Genomic DNA, 17,597 nt, shown 5'->3' with positions numbered 1-17,597 from the left:
TTTGATCAAATTATAAAGACTAATAATATATTAATTTCTTAATTTTTCCCAATTCAACCTATGAATGTTTTTTAATTTTCACTCTTTCGCAAATTTTCCCGCCGGCAACCGTACCACGACCGATTGTTTTTTTATTCTTTAGAAAAAGAAATTAGTGGATCATCAGAACTGTCTTCCGTTGGAAACGGCAAGCTCGATCGAATGAAACTGAACTGATGCATGAGGCGCAGCTTGGTGCTCCGTACAGGGCATTAATTTTCAGGTTCACTTTTCCGTTTGTTTCCCGAGAAAGTAAAAATTCCCAGAAGCAAAATGGAGAACGAGGATGGATGCAAAAAGCAGACAAGAGACTCTCATTTCTTAGTTGCTTTTCCAGTAGCGAAGTGATTATATCTTCGCATTTACACTGAGCAACAAGAAGAAAAACGGAAACTTAACAAACACCTAAATTTTTCTGTGCCTCTTTCAAGATTGTAAAGTATATTTACAGGGAAAAAAAGATCCCACTAACATACTGTATTCACCTTCATCACCCTCCTAATTTTCTGCAACTTACTTTTCCTTCTTCATCCGTTCCTAGCAAAACTCTTCAGACGAGGAAGAAAGCAGATCGTGGATGTCACGCGCGTCGTCGAGTCCCAGACGAAGAGCTTCGAGGACACGCTCGAAGACGAAGACATGGCAGGGGATTCGGAGCACGCCTTTCTGCTCGTACCCGTACTCCTGAGCTGATTTGTTCAGAAGCTTAACGAAGATCGGGTGGTTCAGCAGCTCCGCGTTCACCTCGAATCTCCTCATCTCGTCCCCTACGTAGATCGGCACGTGCCCTTCCAACGCCGCAGCCGCCGTCCTCGAGCGATTCCGCCGGCTCCTCCCTGCCGCGGTGAGCACTCGGCGAGAACGACGGCTCTGCGAATCGGATCTGAGGAGTGTATACTGAGATGAGTCGGCGACTCGAGCAAGCCTGCGAATCAAATGCTTCATCGTTACTTTTTTCAGCGGTGGAGAGAGAAAGCTGTGAAGATAGAGAAAGAGACTGTGTGTGATTGAGTTAGGGGAGTAGGGAAGGAGAAGAAAAATATATACAGAAAAAGAAGGGTAAAAGGGTAAATTCAGTTGCGTAGACAATGGAAAGGTGATGATGATAGAAGTTGGGGGTGGAGGTACAGGTAATCGTACTTGGCAGGTACAAACAGAGAGAGAAAAATAATAAAGGTTAAAGATGGTTATTTAATTTGATATTTATAAATCTGATTTTTTTTTTCCTTGGCCAACTAAATCTGGTGTTTTTCTTATTTAAATATATTGGGTTCTTTGTGTGAGTGTGATTTTTTTTTTTGCTTTATTTTTTTCCCTTTGATATAGGTATGGTTTGGGGGGATTAGTGGTTTAGGTGAGAAGTGAATATTTGGTGCTATTTCTAAATCAAATTTATTTTAGGATTAAATCTGGTTTTATTATGAGCCGCTCAGTGACGTGTTACCAACAAACAGATTCAAAGAGAACGGTTCAAAAAAAAAAACCCTTTTTTTTATTGTGTACGGATTCTCTTTTCATTTCTTATATCAATGGATGCTTCATTAGTTTTAGTTATAGGAAAATTGAACAGGAAGGGTTGAAGACCAATAATTCACTTGATTTTCCCCACAAATTATCTTTATAATCTGCTCATATTAAAGGAAGGTTTCCATCAATTTTAGATTATTTTCAATACAAATGAATAAAAAAAGAGTATTTTAGAAAACTAACTTACAATTTAAAAAAGTATTTACATTTTCTATAAATGACTAATTTTTATAAATTAGTTGCATATATAATGTTTAGATTTAAAATGGGCGGTTTCACTTGGGTATATCGGTTAAATAACACTAAGAGCGTGATAACCATGACACAACCCGACATCGGACCCAAGCTGATCCCATCCACTCAGTTCATCCGTTAAAGCCAGTCACTAATCTGGTAGCTTTTCCCGACCGCATAACGTTACATTCCCTTGTCATTTTTTCCCTTCTTTTTTAGTGTCAATTTGTATATGTAATTTGAAATTTTAGTATTTCAATGCGTGTGTGTAATTTCAGTCGCGGGATTATTATTTTTAAACAATCATTTGGCAAAAATAAAGGTGAGCCGATTGTTTCAGAGCCAGGTTGGGAAGAGTTTGGAAAAAAAAAACTAATTTATATCTCATGAGATAAATTTTTCTCATTCAAAAAAAAATTTAAAAACAGCTTTTTAATTATAATTTACGAAATACTCATCCGGTCCTTAATATAAGACCTATTTAACTAATTTGATTAAATTGAAAAAGTTAGATAAGTTAGTTAATTATAAGAAATATAACATTTTTTTTAAAACACTATAATCATCTTTCTTAATATCCTTTCTCCCTCTTCTAATTAATTATAGTTGAGGGAGTATCCATAGGATAATTTTAAAAAAATAATAAATATGATGAATAAATCTTATATTTAGAACCAAAATTAATTTAATAATTAGGTTTTATATTAAAAACTGAATAAATATAATATAAATTATAAAAAAAAATTATTTATTTATAATTAGTCAAATGGTGCCAAACAAATTTTACCGCCAGAGATGGGAACGGAATCTGCTTTTTCACTTTTGACCTTTTACTGTTTCCTTGATTTCTTCTTTTTTTTTTTTTAAATCGATTTTTTTTCCTGCCAAACTTAATCGATGTTATTGCGACTCAAATTAATTAAACAAAGCAGATTAATTTTCGCGCATGGTATACATAATAGTACCCTCTAAAAATTGCATTATATTTTTAGTATAGAAAATTTATTTTGAAATCAGAATCTTACTGCAGATTTAACATTGTAAATAAGATAAATTGAGACGGTGTGACGGAACAACGAAAAGGAATACTTTAATTATATAGTTAGAAGCAGACAACCGTCAAGAGATGAAGATACAACTGTACAACTTCCATTATTATTCTGTTTGCAGGACTCAGAATATTATAATTAAAATAATTATAATTTGCTGTAAAATAATATATAAACAATTTTTTTAAAAAAAATAATATGAAGAGAAAGGAAGAAAGAAATAAAAAAGAGAAGTCGGGTGGAGGAGTGAGCTGGTGTTCTGACAGATGACTTGGCATCTGGTAGGATTGAGGACGCGTCGCTTTATACGCGGCACCGCGGATCACCGTGTCCCGTTTCAATCATTCCTTTCCTCCGTCTCTTCCCACATTTAACGTAACATAAGAGTTGTTTAATAAATTTGAATATTACTAAGTAAATCAGCTTAGGGAAAAAAATTAAATTATAAATATGAGATAAAATATATTAAAGTCTTGTATTCATGATCAAATTCAACACCTAAATTAGTTTTGTGTATTGAGGATCATAATGGGTATATACCCATATTTTCTCTTAATTTTTAAATTCGGTAAATATGAATATTTATGTGAACAGAAATTCAAATCTCGATTCCATCAGTTTTTTTTTTAATTACACTCAATACTAGTTGCTTGATAATGTGAAACTCTATATTTAATTATACATATAAGTTGTTTTTTTTTAATGTAAATATGATTTCGTTTATAGTTATGAATGAAGAAATAAGAACTGGAACAGAGGTGGGGGCATTTAATGCACATGTCAGAGTGTAATGTAATGATTGGAAGTGATCGGGGAGTGGTGGAATCGCGGGTTTCATGGCGTGTGACCAGAAATTTAAAATAAACACACCCAGCTTTAAATTATTTTGAATCTAAATCAAAATTTATGAATTAAATTAAATTGATAAGTGAAAAAAAAACATTTAAAGACAAAAAAAAAAAGAAAGGGTGGGCCTTACTTACAAAAAGCAAACTCGTTCCTATCTTCTTCATATTTAGTATTGTACGTAGTTATCTATGTGGATTTACTTCAGCCGCCTTCCATACATGATCCGCCATGTTTTTTCCATTTTCATCGCCAAATTAAAACATTTTCAAGTTTCGTCCTCAAATTGTTATTTTAACATGTTCTGTTATGACTTATGAGGCCAGTATTGGTTGCTTTATTATATATCTTTGGTCAATGTCGACGCAAAAAGCAAGCTGGCCTGATGTAAAGGAACCACTTTCCACCGGGCTCCACGTGGCCGGCCCATGATCCTGCTTTTTGTGCAATTTGAATTCAACCCAAACACTCTTATCTAGTCACTATTCCTCCACTTTCCTCTCAAAAGGCCCACCCCACAACATCGCCTTTTTTTAACCTCAAAGCAACAAAATCATTTTTTCCTACTCAAACTCGATGAATATTTTAACCCACCAAAATTTAAAAATTTTTTTTTTTTAAATATTTAATAGCTTTTCAATCTAGTGATATGAATACTTCCTGCGTTCAATCTTTCTTATCACTTCACATTGTTAGTGTTTGGTACTTTAATTTTTTTTCAAAAAAAAAAAAAGGAATTGTGCTTTGAGTATTCCTCCACTTTCCCCTCAAAGGCCCACCACACGACACCGCCTTTTTTTTTTTGACCTCAAAGCAACAAATCACTTTTCCCTGCTCAATACCGGATAAATATTGGCCAATGGGATTAGGTATAGTAAAAAAAACTAATCCCTCACAGCATAACGAATCAAGATTTGAATCTTTATTAGAAAAGGTATTCACATTTAGTGTCTGATAGTGCTTCGAATAGGATTACCTCCAATAAGAGGATATATATGTTTTAGCAAAAAAAATTGATAAATATTTTTACCGACCAAAATTTTTAAAAAAATCATTTTAAATATTTAATAGTTTTATAATCTAGTGATATGAATACTTGCCGTGTCACGAGTTCAATCCTCCTTATCACTTCAAGTACCTTTAGTTTTTTTTTTCAAAAAAAAAATGGAATTGTGCTTTGAGTATGATAGTTGATTGAGAGACGTGGAATAAGTTGAAAAGGTTAGGGCTGCTTAGTTAACTAGGAAGAATGGGGAGGCAACTTCATGCACGTTCATGGGAATAAATTAGCAAAGCTGGATTCTCCAAGCAAAGTAGAATCTTCCACAAGTCCTGTAAGGATTTTTAATTACCCACTGCCTGTCACTCGCACAAAATTAATTCGCCCTTTCTTGCCTCCCCCCCCCCCCCCTCCGGGGTGGTTGGCAATAAAGCTCCATGTCTTTTTTTTTTTTTGGCCTTTGATACATATATGTAGATATATACTTAAAACCAGCATTATTCCCGTTGTTTTCTTGGTTTGGAAACAGGGAAAAAATGATATATTTATATAAGGAAAATATTTAAAGGTTATATTCTTGTTCTTGAATGATGTGCAGTTTTTTAAATTTTAATTATTTATATAGTCTTCCATGGTTTCATTGCGGAGGTTCAACGACTTCTACTCATGTGATTTGTTTTAGCTTCAATGTGATCTGGTTGAACAAGTCTTGATCAATTGATTTAGCCTCCCCTTTCTTTATATATATAATTATATGGTATTATTCTAAAATCAAAAAAAATATAATTTTTTATAACTTGATTGTCATACTTATTAAGATTTATTCAAGAAAAACTTACCCAAAAATATCACTTGAAGTTCAAGATGATAACAAAGTGATACTAACACCTGAATATCTTTATAAGAATAGTCAGTATTAATTTTAAAATTCAAGTGGTGGTCAGTATTAATTTTAAAATTCAAGTGGTGTTTTTAGTCATTTTCCCTTTATTTGATATTTAATTTCTGTTAATTTTTTATTCTCTGCTTGGTTGGAAAGAAACGAAAATGAGGATAAGAAAAATTTTAATGAATTCAATTTTTGAAATAACATGAGAAATTGACATAAAACCTTTTAATAAATATATATAAGAGGTAAAGGGGAGTAAATAAAATTAATTAAAAAAGTTTAAACTCTTTGTCGCTTTCATGTTTCAAGTGGAGTGTTTGTGGGTCGCACAGAGGACATAATGGCGTAATCCGGTACGGAGGGTACTAAGTGGGGAGCCCCATCCAACCGCTTTATGAGCCTTCATCTATCTCTCTCTGATTCACCTTCCGTTCTTTCTGACTTGGAATTCCTCCCAAGTCCCAACTGTTCCCCCCCCCCAACCACCTACCCTTTCTCACTTTTATTAATTACTTCTAAAACATATTTTTTGGCCAAATTCTAAAATATGGTTGGGATTCAGGTTCTTTTGTTTAAAAACCTAAGAACGGTTAAAAAATTGGATTATATAATGGGCAGCACTGAGAGAGTGGGCCAATGCCTCATTATTTGCTTCAGTTGGGCCGTCCTTGTACAATCAGGCCCGTATACTGTGGTTGTCCTGATGTTATCTCCATCAAATTAATTAATTAATTAATTAATAAATTATGTTTGTTGAGTTTGGAGCTCTTTAATTATTCTTTTCTTGCTGCCCATTATACCCAAGAAGCAATTCAAATTGCTCCCTAAAGTGACAAATCCACCCCTGCTGCTTCTTATTGAATGTCATTAAATTAAATTAAGAGAAAATCATTGTGATGTCTCAAAAAAGAAATATGATTACAAAGAATCTGAATAACAAGTGAGGAGATCAGAACATGTCATTGCATACTACTCATTTGTTGTAGAACTTTTTGGTGTTTATCTTTTTTTGTCCCCCCTTGAGATTTCACAGTGACTCTTACTTTACATTAATGTTTATGTTTTTGGTTTACAACAGCAGCTGTGGCATAGACCAAAATGCAAAAGCATGTGCCAATGTTGTTATCTACTAACAATGCACACATTCATAGTCCAAAATGGGACTGTCAAAATCCAGTTATAGTAGGAAAGGGGGAAAATCCCACTCTATCAAAGATATAGGCCTAACTAGTCACTCTTCTTCTTCTACTTCATAAACAGAAATCATCATGGTACCAAAAAGCTGACATCCTAAGAGTCACATCAATATTATAATCCTAAACTAAGGGGGAAAAAATCATAGTTGAGAAGATCAATTGGAGGGTACATGGTAGTATTTGCCTTTACAGACACACCTGTAAACTACAGGGCAAGACTCTGCCATGGAGCACTTGAAACTCACCATCGCCCTCTTACAAGGAAAGCATGGCCCACATGCATGGGAACAATCTGGCAAGCTTGATCCTGTCTGGTAAAGCTCCATTCCCAACTCTTTCTTCCCACCTTCTTCCTGCAAATCACAACCATCCACTTCATCATTCATTCTTAACCTGATATATATATATATATATATCAGTATTTTAGTTGTTTGTGTAGCAGCTAAATGAGTTCATGAAGCAAAACCATGAAACTGTTGGAAACAAACAAACCTTGTTATCTGCACTTGCGGGTTTCTGTCCTTGCAAGTTGATCACCTTATCTTGTAGATGAAAGAACAAAGCTTACATAAATATTCACGAACTAACACTGATGATTTAAGAAACAATAAGACTGGACAACGAGACAATTAATTACCTTGACTAGGAATCACCCTAAGACTCCAAGCAATAGAGAGAAGCATGAAAAACATCATGAGAAGGAAAGACTTGTGGATTGGAAGAGAGAAAGAGTTCATAGTTGCAGAGTAAACTCAAGCAATTCGCAGATCAGTTTTCATCAAAGAATAAATGAGGATGCGAAGCAAGCTAGTGAACAAGAAGGAGATATATGAAGATGGAAGTAGTTGTAGCTGAGTTTAAGGATCATATATAAGATGAGTCTTAAATGTGGAGTGAGGTACATCTGATGCGTTTCACATGATCCACAGTTGTTGTTTCTGCTGCTGTTTTTGTTTTATGGGGGTTTTCAAAGTTTCACAAGTTTTGGCGAGTTACCCAAAAATGAACTACACTTATTATCTGAAACTATAAATGAAGGAAAGGGCATTGATGAATTTTGAATGTGGATGAAACCTCTAGCTTTTATTTGATACATGTAGTACTGATATATAAGACAGGGTTTTGGGCCAAACTGATTGGGGAGTTGGCTGTCTCACTGGGACGGTCTCATCATTCTGGTGAAAGAGTAAGTTTGAATCACACACACACACACACACACACACACAGAGCATTTAATGAAATGCAATCTCAGAAGTCAGGGGGAAATCATTCCAGTGAATCTGCAAACATAGCTTGAATAAAAATGCATAGGCTCAACCAACAAAGCCCGGCACAGTTGGTAGATAGCTGGATCCCTTAAACATGATGTCCTGGGTTCGAACCAGGCCGTGTGCATGGAAAAGGCTTTGTTGGGAGAAGTAAAACCCACTTTGGTGATCTCTACGCCTCGGGAGGATTAGTCTCTGGCTATCGGCTAGGGGATACCACCTGGTTTCTACCAAAAAAAAAAAAAATGCATAGGCTCAAATCTTGTTATATAAACTAATTAAACTTTATAATGAACACATCCAATTGTGCCATTTATTACTTTTTTATTTTCAATGTAGACCAACAAGCTGAGAATTCTCTATTTGACAAGTACGATGCTTTGTAAAGAGAGACTAGTATATGATGTGGGGTGAGACTCACTATAGATAGCATCCATCCATCTGTGTGTTATTTTCTTTACACAAAACATACTACTTATTGAATATAGAATCAGAAATCATGGTTAGAAATTTTCTCATCTTTTACTGCCTCAATTTATTTATATTGGTGACTTGGTGTCATCAGCATCCTACTTTAGATGTCCTCAACAAGCGTTGGTCAAATTAAAATATGATACTTAGAATGAGATAAATAAATAAAAAGAGGTTTGTCTGACTAATAATTACAACCTTTTTCCTTGTATTGAGCATGGATTTGTCAATTAAAATCAAAGCCATATAATCATGGTTTTGATGTTTCAACAAGATACTTCCTTGAAAGCATGTCTTGGTAAAGAATTATTAGCCTATTTACCATCTTGCCTTGACAAATTCCAATAGAAATTAAGCAGAAATCAGACTGCAAAACATGACTCTTGGACTTTACTGTCAAGAAGATTGCATTCTTGTCAAACATAATGACCATTGACATAATGATAAGAATCAAAATATTCAATTTATATGATAATTATGATTTATGAAGTCAATGATGTTTTGTCATTATCTCTGTGTCCAATGCTTTTACATATTTTTGAACATCTTGCCCTATCCATCTTATTGATTCATTATGAACCACATGGGTTTGCAGTATCTCTCTCTGTTTCTCTTCATCATATGATTATTGCAAGCATTGATATAAGAATGTTCGCAGGTACTTGTTGCCATTTCTATATCGATTTTGCATCAAACTTTACACAAAAGAGCATTCAATTTGGTGTTTAAAACTTGGGGAAGAGAATCACGAAAATGAAATGAAGAGCAGGAAGCATGATTAGGAAGTCATAAAGAGTAGTGAAAAGTGATGAGTGTAAGTTGGCGATGGGCAATGAAGAAGGAGAAAGTTCACGAGAGGCAATTCAAGACGGGTCTCTGTTTTCTGAGTCTGTGTCTGACATGAACGTGAACCATCACTTCTTCGCCATTAATGAACTGCCTTCGCTTTTATGTATATGTGTGTATATATTATATATTCCCTTGTTTTATTTATTGCTTAAGTAATCACTGTCTCTTTTAACAAGGCATTTTGATTCTTCCTTCACTCCCTCCTAACCCCTGATATTTTCAAATTTCAATTCATTTTGTCCGTACAATAGCAACAGGGCATTTTGATTCGTCCTTCACTCCCTCCTAACGCCTGATATTTTCAATTCACTTTGTCTGTACAATAGCAACAAGGCATTTTGATTCTTCCTTTACTCCCTTCTAACCCCTGATATTTTCAATTCATTTTGTCTGTACAATAGCATGAATGTGATTAAATGTATTGGACTCATTCCTTTAGACATAAGGAGTTGGATTAGCTCAAAATTATTGGCCTCTAGTGTTTTTTGGGCCAGGGTCCCAAGTTTATTTAGCCATTCATAACATTATTAAAAATTGGGTTAGTATTTATATTAAAAAAAATTGAGTTAATGTAAATTTTGATCCATCAAGTTTACTCACATTTTGATTTTAGTCCATTATATTTCAAACTATAGGTTTTGGTCTCTTAATAGACAAAATAGTTCAAGTTTTTATTGAATTATAAAGAATAATGTTTTAAATGAAAAGAAACTTGAGGGACCAAAACATATAGCTTAAAACTTGAGGGATTTAAACTAAAATAATGCCACTGATGTAAGGGCATCCTTAATGAGCGATTTGTAAGTACTTCCGTAAGCGTTCTATGATCCTGGAGGCATGTTCTGACCCTGATGAGTTCTCGAGACCTAATTCACCTAAATTTTTTTGTATAAATTTTTTCAATAAAAATAAAATTTTTTTGCTAGTATAAATATTTTTTTTTATTAGAGACAGTCTTATTTAAAGTACCTTGAAATGTGAGAAACATTTTTTCCCCGTCTCAAAAAAAAAAAAAAGCCTTTTGTTCAGCGACAGCCTTTCAGGTCTACAATCTAAAACTAAAACCCTTCACCAAAAAACAATAAACTAAAACCCCATACTTCTTGTTTGGGTCAGAAAATCTTTAACCCATTACAAATTTACAGGACTCACCCTAAAGGCCCATCATTTTTCATTTCCATAGTGCTGTTCTCGGTGCGCAATCCGTGAGCACCCTCATCTTCCTCCTTCCTGCCTCTGATATGCCGAATCCCGTGTTTCCTAGCGTTCTCTGCTATGCAATACGGCATCTCTTCATATTGTATGTCAGGTAGAGCTTCTTGGTTGCTAGCCTGCGCATTTGCAGTTCTTGTATTCATTGTTTGCATATATCAAACTTATCCACGGTTCCAATATCCTTCTGATGCACGATGTCGATGCTCAGAAGAAAAAAGATCATCAATTTGTTTTCAAGCTCTAAACTTTCCCAATTAACTTCTCATGAATTCGGTTTGATTCCTCAGTCAAAGCAATATCCTACGCACCCTTCTTCTGCTTTCCTTAAAACCCTGAACCCTTTTAGGGTTTTGCTATACTATGCACCGTATTCAACGCAGGCCTCCAAATTTCCCGAGTATGAGATGCCATCTGTTACCTGGGGTGTGATTCAGGGACGGAAAGAGAAGCTTGTTTCGAGGGTAATCATATTTGATTATCTAAAGGGTTTAGGAATCATTCCAGATGAATTGCATGACTTGGAGCTTCCTTCCACCGTTGAGGTCATGAGGGAGCGCGTAGAGTTCCTTCAAAAGTTGGGTTTAACAATTGATGACATTAACGAGTATCCTTTGATGCTTGGATGCAGTGTGAGAAAGAATATCATACCTGTGTTGGGGTACCTAGAAAAAATTGGGATTCCAAGGCCAAAGCTTGGCGAATTCTTAAAAAACTACCCACAAGTTTTACATGCAAGTGTGATTGTTGAGCTAGCTCCGGTTATTAAGCTCCTAAGAGGACTTGATGTGGAGAAACAGGATATTGGATTTGTGTTGCAAAAGTATCCTGAGCTTTTGGGGTTCAAACTTGAGGGTACAATGAGTACTTCAGTGGCTTATCTTGTTAGTATTGGCGTCAATCCCAGAGATATCGGTCCCATGGTGACACAGTACCCTTATTTTTTGGGGATGAGAGTTGGGACTGTGATTAAACCTCTGATTGATTACTTGGTCTCGTTAGGGCTACCCAAGAAAATTATAGCTAGAATGTTGGAGAAGAGGCCCTATATACTTGGTTACGATCTTCAGGAGACTGTTAAACCTAATGTGGATTGTTTGATTAGTTTTGGAATTAGGAAGGAATCCCTGCCTTTAGTTATTGCTCAATATCCATCGATTCTTGGGTTGCCTCTCAAGGCCAAATTGTCTTCACAGCAGTACTTCTTCAGTTTGAAGCTTAAGATTGACCCTGAAGGATTTGCACGAGTGATAGAGAAGATGCCTCAGGTGGTTAGCCTTAATCAACATGTGATAATGAAACCAGTTAACTTCCTCCTCGCAAGGGCAATACCATTGCATGATGTGGCCAATATGTTGATCAAATGTCCTCAATTAATAGCAGCAAGAGTTGAGCTTATGAAGAACAGTTTTTACTTCTTCAAGAGTGAGATGGGGCGACCCATAAAGGAGCTTGTGGAATTTCCAGAATACTTTACATATAGCTTGGAATCCCGGATCAAACCCAGATACCAGAAGATGAAAAGCAGGGGGATAAGATTTTCATTAAATTGGATGCTAAATTGTAGTGACCAGAGATTTGAAGAGAGATTGCAAGGTAATTACATTGAAACTGAAACTACAGGTCCATCGTTTTGTATGGGTGGGAAGTTAGAGCTACCAGGTAATGAGATAGTGTCAGATGAGGAAGAAGAGAGTGATGACGAAGAACTATATAGACGAACTGTCTCTCTTTAGTTATTTTGATCAAATTAATGAAACATCTACAATATTATAACTGTCACTTGGCGGACAACAAATTTGTATTAGTCTGTCCATTTTATGTTGTTGTCTCCAGCATATCATGCCAATGATTGACATGTGAAGTTCTGTCTATTCATTGCGTTCCACTGTCTTGGTGGGTGATGAAGGTCTGAAAGCAGAATATGAGATGATATACATTTTTTACTATTGTGCCCTCAAACTTATCTGTTATTTTGTGCTAATCATGCCCGGGTTGAGTTTGGACTTCCTGCGATCAAGCCATTCCTGCATCCTAATTCAAATTCTTAAGAACCAGTGTGAGACAAAGAACATTGAAATTTTTATTTCGCCCACTGCTCAGTCTAGTGGATCGGCATGAGCCATGAACATCATTCCTCGTAGTGTTGAAGCAACAAGAAGCAAGAGAGTACTCTTATTTTTCTTTTTGGTCATATTTCACAAGTCTTCTTACTGTAAGTTACTTTTGGGGCTCTTGGAAGCCAAGTAGGGTTTTGCCACGGCGCAATGGATACATGATCAGCAGCCATGGCAGGGCTTTACTTGTAACCACGCAGAATTAAGGCTTTTTACAAGGATTTTCTGCTGTTTCTTGTATTTATATTAAGTATGTATCTGAAATGAAAAGAATATAAAGCCCTTCCTGTCACTCTTATTTTCACGTAGTGATGGAGGACATTTTATTTTTCTAATTCCATTGTGCCTTAAAAAGTTTGGAAGCAGTGAATTGGACAAACTAGTTTAATTGGCAGACGCTCCTTTGTCTGAAGGCCTTTTTATTATTTTCCTCAGTACAGTTCCGAACATCAACAGAATTATTAATTTCTTCGTCACCTCCACGTATGCTCAGAAATGAGCTTGTAATTTTGTCGAATGTTTCTGGACTTTGTCACTGAGCTTCAGAATATCCCCACCCCGCGAAAAAAAACACGCGCGTACAAGCACAAACAATTGGAGGCTCCTAGGATCTGAATTCATGTGGTTGTCGGGCAACAGATCATTCCTTTGATCGCATCGGCAAAACAAGAAGTAAAATCGAAAAATAAATAAAAGTGGCAAAAGATGGCGTCGCCCGGACTCGAACCGGAGACCTTCAGTGTGTTAGACTGACGTGATAACCAACTACACCACGACACCTTTGATGAAATGGTTCGTTCGTCTAATTTCATTGCCCGACCAACGCCCATTCATTCACACATTGATAGGCATGTAAATTTTGCCTGCCATACACCTTATCATTTTTTTTCTCTAGCATAATTCACATTCTAATATGCTTATCATTGCCTATTAGTTGATAATTTAATTTGGTTCTAAATATACTATTTTAACCCATTTTGTATATAACATTTATCTGTTTTACGCAAGTAATCCCTATGATTATTTCACATGTTAAGAATTTACATTAAGAAATAATTTCAATTCACATAATTAATATAAGAGCTTATTTCACCTTTAATTTTTAATATAAGAATTAGGTAAAAATTTAATTTAGTTCTAAACATAAGATTTCAACTAATTTTGTCTCCAATATTTATCTATTTTACCCTTAAGTAATTTCTATGATTATTTTAAGGGATAATTAATCTCCAGGTCCTTATAGTTTTATCTGATTTTTAATTAGGTCCTTATAAAATTTTTTCTTTTTATCATATCCTTTTACTTTCATGTGTTTTTAATCAGGTCCTTCTATTCTTTTTTCTTTTTATCAGGTCCTTATAGTTTCACTTATTTTTTAATTAGGTGCTTTGTAGTTTTTAAAAAATTATTTATTAACTTTATTCTTTAAAATTAATTTCATTTTTAAATTAATAATTATATAATTGGACAAAATAATTAATATAATCATTTAGTAATTAATAAATAATCAGAATAATAATTATACTTAAATATAAATTATTTATAATCATATTTTAATTTTAGAAAAATTTATTATTATAATTTGAATTTTATAATTATAAAAATTCGAATTGAAAATAAATAATATATTTGTTTAACTAAAAATTTAAAAGAACATTAACATAAGATTGTTACAATAATTTATTATTTTTAAAATTTTATTATTTGTAAAGTAAAGAATAAAAACTACAAGGATCTAATTAAAAACAAAGTAAAACAATAAGGACCTGATAAAAAGAAAAAAAATTATAAGAACCTAATTAAAAACCAGTTGAAACTATAAGGACTTATATATTAATTATCCCTTATTTTAATATCAAGAAGTTTTCAATAAGAAATAATTTTAATTGAAATAATTAATATAGATATTTTAGAGAATACATTAATTTATTATGAATAAGTAACTTAATTCCTCCCTATCAGCAAATTAGTCTAGCTCTTTACGTGCCAGAGATATGGTATTTTCGTTTGAAATTAATTAGCTCTGCAAATCTGATCTACTTGAAAAGCTCTGTATAAATCGCTCGCCAGAAACATGATCTGCTGCTTTGGACTACGAATCTAAATCTCAATCAAACAAATCCAGCTTCCAAACAGGAAGAAGGTAGTAAACAACACAAACATGATATACACCGGACTTTGAATATTAGATCCAGCTTATTTCATAATCTGACTTCAACTATCTTTCACATTGCAACCCAAAAAAAAAAAAAAAACGCAGAATAGAACATTCTGCACCGTCCTCCCTTCCCCATCTAAGTTTCAAAAGATATGAATCGATCAATCAAAGCATACTAACTACACAAAATAACCCTTACGACTACAAGACACAAGCAAGACAGAGTGAAGAAAAACAGAGAAACGAAGTCCCTGGAAGACCATTTCCGGACCTCCTTAGCTTCCACCCTCAAGCTCTTGGCCCTCCTCAAAGCATCAACCTCTTTCAGCAAATCAAACTCCATACCCTTCTTCTTCAGCTCCTCCACACACTTTCCCAACAAGCTCCTGTCCTCCTTCTCTCTCTCCAGAAGCTTCTCCATGTGCGACTCCACGTCGCTCTTGTACCTCACCGCCCAGATTAGCCCCAGAGAGAATAACAGAGAGCACACAGATGGGATCCACGATCTGTGACAGGCCTTTTCCATGTGGGGTTTGGATGAAGACGCTGTGTTGAAGAGGAGCATGAGAGATGTGGAGTGGAACAGGAAGAAGAAGATGTAGAGCATCGTCATTTCTTTGCGAACAGAGTCGATTTGGGTCTCTTTGAGTGCGATTCGATTGAGGATGAGGTCTTCCTCTTTGAGCCATTGTTTCAGTAGAAGCCTGTGCGTTGGGGTTTCTGCGATTTGGTGAAGTGGGTGTAGGTGCTTCCATTCCATGATTGAAGATCTTGTGCTCTGGGGATCGGATTCAGCCATTCAGAGAGAAAAGTGAGAGACGCAGAGGAAATGAGTTAGTGAATCGAAGAATAACAGAAGAAGGAACAAGGGCTGTGGCTCCTTTAAACGGTCCCTTTTTTCGAATCTCGTAACGGTCATATTGGGAATGAATTTCCAGGATTGCCCCCTCGATTACGTCCTTGGCCTTGGACGGCAGTGAGTTCTAACGGCTAGTGACGGTGATTATCATTAATAATCAAGAGAGATTAATTTTCGAACACTTTCAAAAAATATTGTTCTAAAGCTGCTTAAACATGAAAAAGGAAAGTTCTAGTTTTAAGTGGTTCTCACTCCTCAACAGTCAACAGCACTGAGATGATTTTTTTTTTTCCCGAAGGATGATTCTTTTTTGTGCAAGAAGCCTCTTTTTAGTTATTATACTTTTCCCTCACTACTTTTGCATTATTACTTAGTATTTATAGAGTTTTTACTCTAATACATCATACTAATAATTTAGTTAAAAATTACTATATGGACGCTCCTTGAGGAGTTTAATGAGTTTCACTCTTTTTCTCTGATCCGTAACGTATGACGCCAAAAAAAGACATATTTCAAGCTACTGGCCACTTTCTAATGCCCCAGAAGCCCCCCAAAATAAAATAAAATAAAATCCAACGGTAGTATTTTGCAAACCATTCCTTCAGTTGGTTATGCTGTAGAAAAGAGATAGTGTTGTTGGATGTATCATTTCTTATTGTATTCATTACTTTCCCTTTTGTATTACTCTATCTTATTTAAAATATAAGATAAACTTTATCTATTTATACATGTTAAGAAATTAGTTAGAATCAATTTAAAACAATAAATGCATAAAATATGTAATTTTTTCCTCAAACATACCCTTATTAATGAAGAGAATAAGTAAAAGATGCAATAAATAAATTAAAGATTGAAAAAAATATTGAGGACCCCATTAAAAAAATTCATTAAATGCTCAAACAAAACTAAAATATTATCTTATATATAAAAAAAGGACAAAACTTAGGTCCAGTAGCTTAGGTCCATTAGGTCCAGTTAGCCAACCAAATACTGCCACCTCAATTAGTTTGACGCATCAGCACTTAACATTGTTAAACCACCGTTATCCTACCAAAACTTCTCCCTTCTATCAACATTGTAACTAAAGAGCTGTAACCCGGAAAAAAAAAAAACATTGCAACTAAAGAGCAGCAACGCCTCCCTCTCCAACGCACCCTTCGATCTTTTCTCCACGCCCTTGACCCCTCTACAACTCCGACCACCCACTTTCCATGAGGCTTGATCTAGAGAATCAAACCTTTGACTCAAGTTCATTACTCAGCAACAACAAGAGCTTGATTGTCTAGAACCCAACCCACAATTAGTGACTCCTTTTTTGGTGAAACTAGTCCAGTTTCGTTTGAGTTCGGAGAGAGAAAGGAATGGTGCAAGCCAAACAAATGGGGTATGCAGAGGATACTCTGTTTTTGGTCGGTCTGTGTTAGATTTCTCAGCCCCAACATTACAGAAGGATAATCGAAAGCCTACGAGTACCGCGACGCTAGCCAAGAGTTCTGAGAGTGTCTAGTCTGGATGGGAGCAAGTTAGTGAATAATGCAGAGAAGAAGAGGGGTGGCAGTGTTCCAATAGTAAGGGAGAGTTACCATGCCATGGATGAACTCAGAATTTCTCTTCGGCAGTGGGTAGCGCCATTGCCGATGAAAGCAGAGGAGGAGGAAAGGGGACTTTTCTGTGAAGTCTTTAGGTTAAAACAATTACACAAAGGAGAGAAAGAAACTTTGGTGCGCTAACGGCGGTTTGATGTGGAAAAATAATTGAGGTGGCAATATTTGGTTGGCTAACTGGACCTAATGGACCTAAGGTACTGGACCTAAGTTTTGTCCATAAAAAAAACCAAGCCCCTTCAACACAGTTTATCTTATATTCTGAGTTGGAGGGAGTAT

At 35.2% G+C, this 17,597-nt stretch overlaps 4 protein-coding genes and 1 non-coding gene across 5 annotated transcripts; 1 reads left to right on the top strand and 4 right to left on the bottom strand.

Annotated features, from left to right (window-relative positions):
* Positions 1-326: 326 nt before the first annotated feature.
* On the bottom strand, positions 327-1,042 carry LOC114754898 (auxin-responsive protein SAUR71-like). The gene has a single exon (XM_028943745.1). It carries the CDS (start codon positions 982-984, stop codon positions 577-579), a length of 408 nt encoding a protein of 135 aa, XP_028799578.1. The 5' UTR covers positions 985-1,042; the 3' UTR covers positions 327-576.
* Positions 1,043-6,935: 5,893 nt separating this feature from the next.
* Positions 6,936-7,517, bottom strand: LOC114754886 (protein EPIDERMAL PATTERNING FACTOR 2-like). The gene is made up of 3 exons (XM_028943726.1): positions 7,418-7,517; positions 7,273-7,322; positions 6,936-7,133 (listed from the first exon to the last, which is right to left on the bottom strand). The coding sequence occupies exons 1-3, from the start codon at positions 7,515-7,517 to the stop codon at positions 6,936-6,938; spliced, it is 348 nt and encodes a 115-aa protein (XP_028799559.1).
* Positions 7,518-10,544: 3,027 nt separating this feature from the next.
* Positions 10,545-13,032, top strand: LOC114754878 (transcription termination factor MTERF4, chloroplastic-like). Its single transcript, XM_028943715.1, has one exon. The coding sequence runs from the start codon at positions 10,778-10,780 to the stop codon at positions 12,314-12,316; it is 1,539 nt and encodes a 512-aa protein (XP_028799548.1). The 5' UTR covers positions 10,545-10,777; the 3' UTR covers positions 12,317-13,032.
* Positions 13,033-13,403: 371 nt separating this feature from the next.
* Positions 13,404-13,477, bottom strand: TRNAV-AAC (transfer RNA valine (anticodon AAC)). The gene has a single exon. It is a non-coding gene; the product is annotated as a tRNA-Val (tRNA).
* A 1,377-nt stretch (positions 13,478-14,854) lies between these two features.
* Positions 14,855-15,672, bottom strand: LOC114754877 (uncharacterized). The gene has a single exon (XM_028943714.1). It carries the CDS (start codon positions 15,652-15,654, stop codon positions 15,031-15,033), a length of 624 nt encoding a protein of 207 aa, XP_028799547.1. The 5' UTR covers positions 15,655-15,672; the 3' UTR covers positions 14,855-15,030.
* Positions 15,673-17,597: the final 1,925 nt, after the last annotated feature.

The sequence above is a fragment of the Neltuma alba genome, unplaced genomic scaffold (assembly GCF_004799145.2).
Source record: "Neltuma alba isolate B1F8T4 unplaced genomic scaffold, ASM479914v2 tig00010223_pilon, whole genome shotgun sequence".
NCBI lineage: Eukaryota > Viridiplantae > Streptophyta > Magnoliopsida > Fabales > Fabaceae > Neltuma > Neltuma alba.
This window is presented reverse-complemented; position numbering and strand designations above follow the sequence as displayed.